This window comes from Eubalaena glacialis, chromosome 1 (assembly GCF_028564815.1).
Source record: "Eubalaena glacialis isolate mEubGla1 chromosome 1, mEubGla1.1.hap2.+ XY, whole genome shotgun sequence".
NCBI classification, from domain to species: Eukaryota; Metazoa; Chordata; class Mammalia; order Artiodactyla; family Balaenidae; genus Eubalaena; species Eubalaena glacialis.
In genome coordinates this window covers 62,226,983-62,239,720 of record NC_083716.1, presented here as the reverse complement: position 1 = coordinate 62,239,720, position 12,738 = coordinate 62,226,983, and the positions used below count along the sequence as shown (strand labels likewise).

The following is a 12,738-nucleotide window of genomic DNA, read 5'->3' as shown; positions in this document are numbered from 1 at the left end:
GCAGAGTATGAATGTTTAAAATTTTGACAATGTTGACAGTTTTCTAACGAAAGTTGGAAGGGTGCAGGACAAATGATGTAAAGTGGTAGAAACCCCAGTTTTTTAACAAGCTGTCAAAATATGTCATCTAAAATCAATAAATTCAATAAAAGAAGTGTGTGGGGTTGGGGGGAGGTATATAGGTAGATAGAGGATAGATAAACACTAAGAAAAGTTACATAATAAATAAATAAAATAAACTGGATAGTAGAAGGGAGGGAAAAAGACACGTAACTATAAGTTCATCATTGCTCATAATAAGAGAAAATATATATATATACATATATATATCAGGAGTACCAACTGATGGAATTGCCATTTTTAATTGGGTTGGCTAGAGTAGACCTCACTCAGAAAGTGAAATGTGAACAAAGATTTGAAGGAAGTGAGGGAGCTTGATAGTTTTCTGGAGAAACGGTATTCTAAGTTAGAGGTAATAGCTATTGCAAAGGTTCAGGAACAAGAGTATAGCTGGTACGTACAAAAACCAGAAAAGAGCCTAGGGGCTAAAGCAGAATGATTGAGAGAGTGGTATGAGGTGAAGTCAAAGAGATAATTGGGTATCAGATAATATTGGGCCTTAAAGGCAGTTCAAAGAACTTAGATCTTACTCTAAAATGACTACTAATACAAAAAAAAATAAACTTTCCATATTAATATTAGAAGTACGTGTTTAACTAAAACAAAGCAAACATAGACCATTTAGTAAACTATTTTTAAGAAGAAAGAGCAGCAATAAAAACAAAAAAACATAAAAATTTTATAGCATAAAATTTGATGACTGAAAGGACATTAAATATACGTTATATTAATAAATATAAACAGGCTAAACTTTTCTATTAAAAGAATCCCAGATTAGATCACAAAGAAAGCTATAGAGTCATTCCTAAAACAAAGAAACTCAGGAAGATTAACAAAATTAAAGGACAGGCAGAGCATTAACAGGCATTTGCAAACTAAAAGGAAAAAATTCAGGGGTCATGATCCTAGTATTGGACAAGACTTAGTACAAAAAGAATTACATTAGATTAAAGGGGACATATAAGATCTGAATAAAGAAAACCTTTAAATGCTTCTCAGGAACACAAAGACTAAAATAGAAAGGCTTACAGGGTTCTTGATTAAGAATGACTCAAAAATCACATAGATGTCAGTTTCCTTATGTTAATCCATTGAGTTAAGATCTCAACTTCAAAACAAACAAACAAAAAAACTAACATTTATTGAATACTTATTCTATGCCAGGCACTGTTCTAAGTGCTTTATGTGTACTCATCATTTAGTCCTTACAGCAACTTTATGTGGCAGGTGCTAGTATTACGTTTTGTCCATTTTTCAGTGAAGAAACTTGAGGCACAAAGAGGCTAATGAACTTGCAAAGGTTGCAGTTAGAGTAAGTTACAGAATCAGAATCTGAACTCAGGAGTGATTATAGATTCTATGCTCTTAATCACAATGCTGTGTTATTTTTGAAGCTGATTGTGTGTGTGTGTGTGTCTGTGTGTAACTAGAAATACTGACTCTGAAGTTCATATGGAGGTACAAATAAGCAAAAATAGCCAGGAAAATTCTTAAAGGAAAGTAACAAGGGAAACTATCCCACCCTACCAGATATAAAAATATAAAGCTAGGATATTTAAAACAGTGTGGCTACTATGACATGAGCATATAGATCATTGGACAGAAAAAGATCCAAATTCATATAGGTATTTGGAAAATTATAAAGGTAGCATTTCAAATAAGAGGGAAAAATGAATTATTAAATATAAGGGATAGCTGTGTTATCATTAGAGGTTAGTTGGATTGCTGCTTCTTAACTGACTAAAATTAATTCCTAATAAATCAAAGATTTAAACTTGAAAAATCAAACTAGAAGCCATGGAAGAGTTTTATAGTATTCTCGAAGTAGGGAAAGCTGCTGATATATGACACAGGACCGTTAAACCACACAGAAAAGATTGAAAAGTTTGACTCTTAAAACTTGAAAATTGTGTGCATACAAAAACACCATTAACAAAGTAAAAATAAAAACAGGGAAATTTTTGTAACATATTTTGTTGACCAAGGGATAATTTTCTTAATATTTAAAGAACTTCTACAAAATAATATTCAAAGACCAAGATCCAAACTTAAAAAATGGCAAAAGATGTAAATACTCAGTGCATAGAAAAGCAAATACAACTAACTCTTAGATTAAAACATGTATAGATTATCACTCTTAGTACAAAAAATGCAAATTACAATTATGGTGAAATACTGGTTTATCTTGAAATAAACCAAAATGTTCATCACTATCATCTTAGGATGATAGGAGTTTGAGAGACTTTTCTTTTATCTGTATTTTTAAATTTTTCTCAAAGAATACATACTATTTAAATAATTAAAAAGCTATTATTTATTATATACATACACATATGCATATAACATTTGTTGTTGTGTCCTGACAATGGATGTGTCTTTTTGTATTTTCTAGGTGCACCAGAGGCTCTCTTCTTGGCCTAGTGGAGTTGTTTATTGCAGTACTGTTGTGCCCTCTGATGGTGAGTTTTGGCAAATCCATTTTTATGTCCAATGCTTTTTTTTCTTTAACTCTGTTTCCCATTCTCAAACTGACATATAGATTTATAAACCCTACTCTTTCACTTGAGGTGGGCTTGGAGTCAAAGGGAGAAGGTGTTGGGAGGGACTAAAGAAGAGAAATAAAATTTGAATGAGGATATAGTAAATTTACAAGAGAGATCAGGAAGAAAAACTAATAGACTTAAGTTTTCATAGATCATGGAATAATACTGTCTACTCTTTACATTTATGTTTTAAAACTGGGAACATAGTTAATGTGAAGATTGCAGAAGGACCACCTTTGGAATTTCCTAACCATTGAGTCTTCATACTATGGATAATGATCAAACACTCCAGCTCCTTCAGGGTATCAGAGCCCAGACAGAAGCAATTCAAAGTCTGAAACCTCCTGTCCTTTCTTGTCTTTTTCTTCCCTTACGCTCAGACTGTAATACTCTTCTCTGTTGTGAGAAAAAATTGAAAAAAGATGCTTGGGGACCACAGTCCTTTGGAAAAGTCCATGATGATGCAAATTGGCAAGAGGATCTAAGCTTTGATTTTATTTACAGTAGTGGAGGAGATAAGTTTACAACTCTTCTTGTCATTTCTTTTACCCAGCATTACACATTTACAGTTTAGACTATTTGCTTAGGGTTGACTGTTAAATATATTTTCTCTTTGTAAAGTTTAGTGTGATAGAACTCTAACTTCAACCTTATAAACATTAATTCATAGGCATAGCAACCATTGAAAGAGCATCCTGCAAATGTACAAGGACACCTGAAGTTGAAGAAACCTCAGATGAACCATTTGAAACTCCTAGGATCCCCTGTATTTAATCAGTATAGATATTTGCAGTGTTATCAGAACCCGTCCCAAAGCTGTTTAGTTATCGGAATACACAGACAGTGTGCTCATATTCCCTAAACTTGGTGGAAGTATCCATTTTTTGATTACTCATTTGTAGTATGGAAAGGTTAAAAGGAAAAATAGGCCAGAATCAAAATAATGAAAAATGGTAGCTGGCTTTCTTTTTCCTATCTCTTAGAGACATAGAGAGTTGATAAAGTGATATTAGTATATAAATTAAAAAGCAGTAGGTGGGTATCACTCTTGCCCTTAGAACTGTCTTGGCCCATTAAACAGCCAAATGGGGGCTGTCCACATCTATACCAGCACCACTCCAAGGTCTTATTACTGTCCTCCATTGCCACTGCAGGATTACATCATTGGATAGTTTCAATAAAGAGAGAATTTCTCCAATATAAAAATATTGTTCATAGTGCTGAATCCTCTCAGCTTTTGCTGAACTAGCAGCAATTCATTTAAAAATTTCTTGTTTTTATAATGTTGTCGAAAACTTAAATATTCAGGGTCAGTATTTATATATATTCATTAAGTTATATATATTCAGTGGCAACTAAGTCACACTACAACAGGACACTTGTGCCAGTAGTTGTTATGATATTCAGTGGCAAATAATTTGAACTAATGAATTCATACTGAAATTTTTATTATGAATTTTACCATGTAATACAGTTACTATTATCCTAATAACAATCTGTATGGAAGTCTTTCAGTAATGTAACAATGTACAGTTGTACTGGGGTATCTGGCTGAATGTTACCCCAGGACAAAAATGCTAGTATGTTGCCTCTATGTTGTGTGAGGGGTTGAAGACAATATTTTTACAGAGGTAAAAGGATACATACTTAAAAAAGAAAAAAGAGATGCTCCCAAAATTCCTACCAATACTATTGCCCTTCTTAAGAAAATCAACTCGTATTAATTATCAAGAAACAGAAGCAGAAAATGATTTGATTTAATGCAACTCAGTGTCCTTACTACTCCCAAATCATATACCTTTCTTATGTTGTACTTCTAAATTAATCTTACCTTAGGCTGGTATAGCATATATGAAAACTCTGCTTAATACACAGCTACTTCAACAGAATTTAGCCACCATTAGTAAACATTTCTACCATCATTCATTGCTTCTTGTTATGACTACTGGGTCATATTCTATAGCAAGTGAGGGCTTGACCCTTTTTTTTTTTAAATACAAAATCTAAAATACCACATTATATAATTGTGATATTTATATACCTAGTATATAATATATATACCTAATATATACTGCCTCTCGATAATTGCTTGTTAGTTTTGTTGTTTGACAAAATCTTCTAGTTATGACTATGATAGCTGATGTAAAATATATAGGTTATCTTAAAAGTTTAACCTTCCTACCAAAGCAATCTAAAAGGTTCTTAATTTTTCTTGTGTCATAAATACTTTTGAGGATCTGGTGAAAGCTCTAGATTCTCTCTCTAGAAAAAAAAAATGTTATATACACATAGGAAATGTTATATATAATTTCTTAATGATACAGGCTCTCAAACCAGCTCATGGAATCCCTAGTCTCATGAACCTCAACTGAACTGCTCAAAAGAACTGAACCTCAGAAGAACTGCTTTGGCTACACTGCACACAGGTGCACATGCACATCCCTGTACCCATGCCCGTGTTCCCTTTCATGAGAGGCATTATGCTTAGAGGTTAAGTGTCAAGCTTTGGAATCAAGGTTTGCATCCCAATTCCACCACTCGACCACCTTTTAACCTTAGGCAAAGTAATGAACTTCTTAAAACCTCCTTCCTCATGTGTGAAACGGAGATAGTAATAATTACCACCTCCAAGAGAAAAATGTACTTACCCTACAGAAATAGTACTTACCCATCAGAAACTCTTATTCTTTTCTTTTTTTAATATATATATATTTATTTATTTATTTGGTCTTTGTTGCACCGGGTCTTAGTTGCGGTAGGCGGGCTCCTTAGTTGAAGCTTGCCAGCTCCTTTAGTTGCAGCACATGTGCTTCTTAGTTGCGGCCGGCGGGCTCCTCAGTTGCGGCTCACGGGCACCTTAGTTGTGGCTCACTGGCTCCTTAGTTGCAGTACGTGGGCTCCTTAGTTGAGGCCGGCGGGCTCCTTAGTTGCAGCTCACTGGCTCTTTTAGTTGCGGCACGTGTGTTCCTTAGTTGTGGCTTGCGGGCTCCTTAGTTGTGGCATGCAAACTCTTAGTTGTGATATGCATGTGGGATCTAGTTCCCTGACCAGGGATCAAACCCAGGCCCCCTGCATTGGGATCTCGGAGTCTTAACCGCTGCTCTACCAGGGAAGTTCCCAGAAACTCTTATTCTAGAAAAAGAGCTGTGGTAGTGTTAAAGACCCCTAATCAAAAAAATGTGGTTTGGGGCTTCTTGTTTTAATTTTTCTGTGCCCCATATCCTCAATTGTAAAATGACTAACTGAAATTTTTATGATTGTATGGCTTATAGCCTATTTAAAGTCTTTCAAATCTTTCAGGGGTTCCCCTTCATGGTAATGAAAATTAAGGATTAATGATGAAAGTAATTCTGTTAGAGACAGGTTGACTGTATAATTTATCATTCAACCCAGGACACTTTTGAGAGTAAAAGGAGGACACCCAGAGTTGTCCTGACAATTTTAAATATGGTAAACCAGGACACGTCTTCACTGTAGGTAAGCTAGAGTAAGAGCAAGAAAAATAGTCTCTCTGGCTGCCTTCATTTCTCTATCCAGAAATGTAATGTTACTCAATTAGCCTTGTATTGGGAATTGTGGTAGAAAGCTGTGTCTTTTTTGTAGTTAACAAAAAATGTAGGATTTCCTTCCAAAAATTGTTTGAGGACAAATAATGTTAGCATTAAACAGTTATTGAAATTCCTGTTTAATAATAAACAATCATCTGTTTAACTAACCCAAATATAGATAATATATATAAATTCTTAACCTAAGTAAAGTCTGTGGATGGTTTGGGGAATTGGATATATGCCCCAGTTTTTTCTTTGGTTTTTGTCCCATTCCTTTTTTTAAAAACTTTATTGATGTATATTTTATATATCATAAAATTCACCTATCATCATGCAAGCATAGTAACAATCCAGCTTTAGACTATTTCCTTCACCCCTAAAAGTTCTCTTGTTCCTGTTTTGCAACCAATCCCTGCTCCTACCCTAAACCTGAGGCAAACACTAGTCTGCTTTTTCTCTCTGTAGTTAAACCTTTTCTAAAAATGTCATATAAATGGACTCATTCAATATGTAATCTTTTGCATCTAGCTTCTTTTACATATCCTGTATGGATATATGTTTTCATATCTCTTGGGTAGATACTTAGGAGTAGAATGACTGGGTCATACGGTAAGTATGTGCGTAATATTTTTTAATTGAAGTACAGTTGATTTATAATGTTTCAGGTGTACAACAAAGTGATTCAGTTTACATACATATATATACTCTTTTTCAGATTTTTTTCCCATTATATGTTATTACAAGATATTTAATATAGTTCCCTGTGCTATACAATAGGTCCTTGTTTTTTAACTATTTTATATACAGTAGTGTGTATCTCTTAATACCAAATTCCCAATTTATCCTTACCCCCCTTTTCCTTTGGGTAACCATAAGTTTGTTCTCTATGTCTGTGAGTCTGTTTCTGTTTTGTAAATAAGTTCATTTGTATTTTTTTTTAGATTCCACATATGAATGATATCATATAATATTTGTCTCTCTGTCTGACTTCACTTAGTATGATAATCTCTAGGTCCATCCATATTGCTGCAAATGGCATTATTTCCATTGTATATATATACCACTTCTTTATCCATTCATCTGTCGATGAACATTTAGATTGGTTCCATGTCTTGGCTATTGTAAATAGTGCTGCTATGAACATTGGGATGCATGTATCTTTTCAAATTAGAGTTTTCGTCTTTTCCATATATATGCCCAGGAGTGGGATTGCTGGATCATATGGTAACTCTATCTTTAGTTTTTTAAGGAACCTCCATACTTTTCTCCATAGTGACTACATCAGTTTACATTCCCACCAACAGTGTAGGAGGGTTCCCTTTTCTCCACACCCTTTCCAGCATTTACTATTTGTAGACTTTTTGATAATGGCCATTCTGACTGGTGTTAGGTGGTACCTCATTGTAGTTTTGATTTGCATTTCTCTAATAATTAGTGATGTTGAACATCTTTCCATGTGCCTCTTGACCATCTGTATGTCTCCTTTGGAGAAATGTCTATTTAGGTCTTCTGCCCATTTTTTTTATTGGGTTGGGTTTTTTTTAGTATTGAGCTGTACAAACTGTTTGTATATTTTGGAAAGTAAGCCCTTGTCGGTCAATTCATTTGCAAATATTTTCTCCCATTCTGTATGTTATCTTTTCATTTTGTTTTGTTTATGGTTTCCTTTGCTGTGCAAAACCTTTTAAGTTTAATTAGGTCCCATTTGTTTATTTTTGCTTTTGTTTCTATTACTCTAGGAGACAGAGCCAAAAATTATTGCTATGATTTATGTCAAAGAGTGTTCTGCTTATGTTTTCCTCTAGGAGTTTTATAGTATCCAGTCTTACATTTAGGTCTTTAATCTATTTTTAGTTTATTTTTGTATATGGTGTTAGAGAATCTTCTGATTTCATTCTTTTACATGTAGCTGCCCAGTTTTCCCAGCACCACTTATTGAAGAGACTTTCTTTTCTCCATTGTATTCTTGCCTCCTTTGTCATAGATTAATTGACCGTAAGTGCGTGGGTTTATTTCTGGGCCTTCTGTCCTGTTCCATTGATCTATGTGTCTGTTTTTGTGCCAGTACCATACTGTTTTGATGACTGTAGCTTCGTAGTATGGTCTGAAGTCAGGGAGCATGATTCCTCCAGCTCCGTTCTTCTTTCTCAAGAATATTTTGGCTATTCAGTGTCTTTTGTGTTTCCATACAAACTTAAAAATTTTTTGTTCCAGTTCTGTGAAAAATGCCATTGGTAATTTGACAGGGATTGCATTAAATCTGTACACTGCCTTGAGTAGTGTGGTCATTTTAACAATATTGATTCTTCCAATCCAAGAACACGGTATATTTTTCCAACTGTTTGTGTGGTCTTCAGTTTCTTTCATCATGTGCTTAACTTTTTAAGAAACTGCAAAATTGTTTCCCAAAGTGGCTGTCCCACTTTGCATTCCTACCAACAGTGTATAAGTGTTCCAGTTTCCCCGTATCCTCCCCAACACTTGGTATGGTCAGTCTTCTTGATTATAGACATTGTAGTGGATTTGTAGTATTATTTCATTGTGGTTTTAATTTGCATTTCACTGATGACCAAGATCTTGGGCATCTGTTAATATACTCATTAACCATTCAAATATTTTCTTTGAAGAAGTGCCCAAACTTTTTGCCCATTTAAAAAAATGGACTGTCTTCTTAGTATTGATTTGTAAGGGTTCTTTTTATATTCTAGAATTTTTCCTGTTACTTTTAAAATAATTTTGTGGGAAAGGGTGGACTTTTTAAATCATGTTTTATTATTAATAGCTGCTCATATACAGTTGGAGATTCTATATTTATTGTCATCATTATATTGAGGACATAAACATACCCCACCACTGTCTTTCATTCCAACTTTTAAAAACTTGACAACAAAAAAGAAATGAAAGTAATGAAATCATGAAAAATGATAGAAGAGAAAGCCACAGTGTTTTAATGTGGGCAGAGTTCTCATCAACCTAAATGTGAAGTTGGGAAAGCTGAAACACCATTTTATTTTTCCATTTTAAAAATATATCCTACAGTTTGAATTTTTTTTTTTGTAAGTAGAAGTTTCATATTTTGAAAATACCAAAATATGGTTGAACGTGTTCCATCACAAAAGTCTTTTTTTGAAGGCTTGTATAAAATTGACTTTCACATTGCTAAGAAAAACAGCCGCATGAACATGGAAAGACGTTTAAGCTTTATGTGCTGACAGTATTTAAACTGGCTTAGTGTGGAGCAGAAGTAAACTTATGTCAAATTTCAGATGATGTTATCCATTCTAGGATTGCTGTCATTTGTTTCAATATTTTGAAGTAAGTTTTGAGGGAATTGGAAACTATCCAATTTTCGTCCAGAATGCATGCGACTTCATGAAACTACTGATATTGCTCTAAGGAGTTAGTTTCTAGTTTTTGTCTGTTAATATGCATGTTGATACAAAGAAAAATCCCAAATATGTGATTTCTTGTGGAAATTAGAAAAGCTGTTAACATTAATGGCTATCACCATCTTTGAAATAGTGTTAAATTTCTTTTCCAAAATAACTACCAGGAAAAAATTTTTTTTTTTACTCTAAGGAAGATCTTGGTACTCTACGAACAGATGGCACATCTTCCAAACTTAGAGACATGCATACGTATACGGCCTCAGAGAAGAAAGGAGCTCTACCCATTGCAATAATACATTGGGTTTTTTCATTGGCACATACTGGCAGTGAAGACTTTGAACAGCCCTAAAAGAAGGCCTGCCTGCTACCACAGAAGTAATCACTATTATGAGAACAAGATTTTATGAGAAAAAGAATCAAAATAGAAATTTTTCCTTTGCTAGATTAAACTTTGGAGAGGAGTTTGCTTTTTAAGATAAGAGAAAGTTTATCACAAGGAAGTGTTTAGTTGTGGCTTGATTTACTTGGGGATATTTGGGCCTTTATGAATGAGCATAATCTTCCAATTCAAGACCTTAACAGTCATTATTATGGATTTGGTAGAAAAATCATGAACCCTTTCAACCAAGCTGTAGCTCTGAAGTAGGTAGAAATAGACAACCTTGTGAATTTTCCAGCTGCTGGATGAAGTTTCTCTCTAGGCTAGTCCTGAATGGAGAGGTTTGTCAGTTTCTCTACAAGAATTAGAAAAACCTTAGAGCTCTTGAAGATTACCTCCACTCAGAAACCTTAAAACTGGAACTCGGATTTCCAATCGTTTCACTATTGATATTGCATCAAAACAGTGAGTGATATGAATTCAATTCTAAGAGTCTTAGAGAAATCTTAGGTTCCTTGCATATGCCTAGCCAAGCATCATCTGGTGAAGTGAACTATGAGAGCTGTGATTATGTTTGTTACCACATACCTCTCCCAGAGTCTCAGAGTTTTTACAACTTCTTTTCGTCAAAACAGAAAGGTACAACCTTTTTAGATATCAAAGATAATGTCCAAGTTATCATGTTCCCAAACCAGGCCACTACGTGACTTCTTTATTCAAGCCAAACAATAGCAGCCTTGTAATTGAAATGTTCTTTTATATAGAATTAAAGTTTATTTTCTGTTTTAATTTGTAAATTTTTGTTTTATTTCTTTAAAAAAAAGAAACAACAGAAAATGGCTGTTAATTTTGATTTAAAATGAGGTAAAATGCTTCAGTTTTTGTAAACATTTATTTTTAAAATACTGCAATGCAGTAGTCTGCTCATAACAAAATACTGTAGACTGGGTGGCTTAAACAACAAAATTTTATTTTCTCACAGTTTTGGAGACTAGAAGTCCAAGATCAGGGTGCCAGCATGGTTAGGCTCTGGTAAGAACTATTCCTAGCTTCCAGATGACCACCTTCTCACTGTGTCCCCACATGGTGGGGGGTGGGGAAAGCTGTTACTCTTCATATAAAGCCATTGTCCTATCAGATTAGAGCCCCACCCTTATCTTCTCCTTTAACCTTAATCACCTTTTAAAGACACTATCTCCAGATAGTCACATGGGGAATTCGAGCTTCAAAATACAAATTTTGGGAGATCACAATTCAGTCCATAGCAGGTAATATGAAGGAAGTCATTTTCCAATGCAACAAAATGATGGTATCTAAAATTTTTATGTATAAATCACTTTGAATTTTTTCAGGAAGTAGGTCTAAGAAGGGAATCCATACCTTCTTCAGGTTCTCAAGGAGGTCTATTATCCAAAAATACCTAGGCACATGGAATTTGTATAACTTAAGCTTTTTTTCCCCTTGTTGCCCTCAGTGGAACAAGTCATTTTTGTTCTCTTGGGGTTTAAAGGCATGATTGGAAATTTTCTCATGGAAACTTATATGATTTTAGGCTTTGGGTTTTAAGACTGTAGATTTTAGAAAAAGCAAGAAAAACTATTAAGGCAAGCGTTTTTCCATATTCTCATTGAATCTCCTAAGCAGCCTTCTGAGGTATTAGACTCTGCATTATAGGTAAGGAAACGGAGGTAAAGTTATATTCAGTAATGGGCTCATGCATTCAAGGTATCTCCTGTGGTAGAACTTCAGTACTACCAAATCTGAGATTCCAAAATCCATCATTCTTCTACTGCACTTGACTCTCTGTACTTCAGGATTATATTCCACTTTTTACCACCCAGAAATTAAAGTGGACCAAGGGTCAAGGTTTAATGAAGTTACTTTCAAAGCAGCACCATAAAAAGCATTATTCTTTTTTGTTCGTTTGTTTAAATATTATTTATTTATTTATTTTGGCTGCATTGGGTCTTCATTGCTGCGCGCAGGCTTTCTGTAGTTGTAGTGAGCAGGGGGCTATTCTTCGTTGTGGTGCGTGGGCTTCTCGTTGTGGTGGCTTCTCTTGCTGCGGAGCACAGGTTCTAGGCATGCGGGCTTCAGTAGTTGTGGCACTCAGGCTCAGTAGTTGTGGCTCGTGGTCTCTAGAGCGCAGGCTCAGTAGTTGTGGCGCATGGGCTTAGTTGCTCCGCGGCATGTGGGATCTTCCCAGACCAGGGCTCGAACCCATGCCCCCTGTGTTGGCAGGCGGATTCTTAACCACTGCACCACCAGGGAAGTCCCAAAAGCATTATTTGTAAAAAGAAAAATATGTTAGAGCACTATATTAGGACAGGATTTTATTTTTACAAAAGCAAAATAAAATAGTTAATTCTCAGTAGAATGAGTAGATGAATGGAAGGAAGGAAGAGGATGACCTTTTACTTTGCACAAATGCTTTTGACATTTATGAGAGATTAATTATCTTCATAAAGAGATTTTAAAAGAACCAGATTTAATGAAAGGTACATTGGTTGTACTACTATTTAACATAAAACCAATAATACCATGTATTTTTAAAAGATTTACAATTTTTAAGTGTTTTCACAACTTTTATCATTTAAGCCTCGTAATAACTTCACACAAATGTTTTTACATAGTTCTAAAGAGAGAGGTTCAGTTGTACAAATACTAATTCACCTTAGGTTCACAATGAAATATATAGCTGATTTCACTAAGTTAATTTATACTACCAGTTGGAAGGACCCAAATGACTGGATTTATCA

General features: G+C 34.6%; 1 protein-coding gene across 1 annotated transcript in view; it reads left to right on the top strand.

Moving 5' to 3' along the window:
• MCU (mitochondrial calcium uniporter) overlaps positions 1 to 12,738 on the top strand; it is a 212,500-nt gene that overhangs the window by 159,516 nt on the left and 40,246 nt on the right. The window contains exon 2 of the mRNA XM_061197445.1: positions 2,513 to 2,579. Coding sequence (XP_061053428.1) covers positions 2,513 to 2,579 — 67 coding nt within the window. The remainder of the gene's footprint in view (positions 1 to 2,512; positions 2,580 to 12,738) is intronic.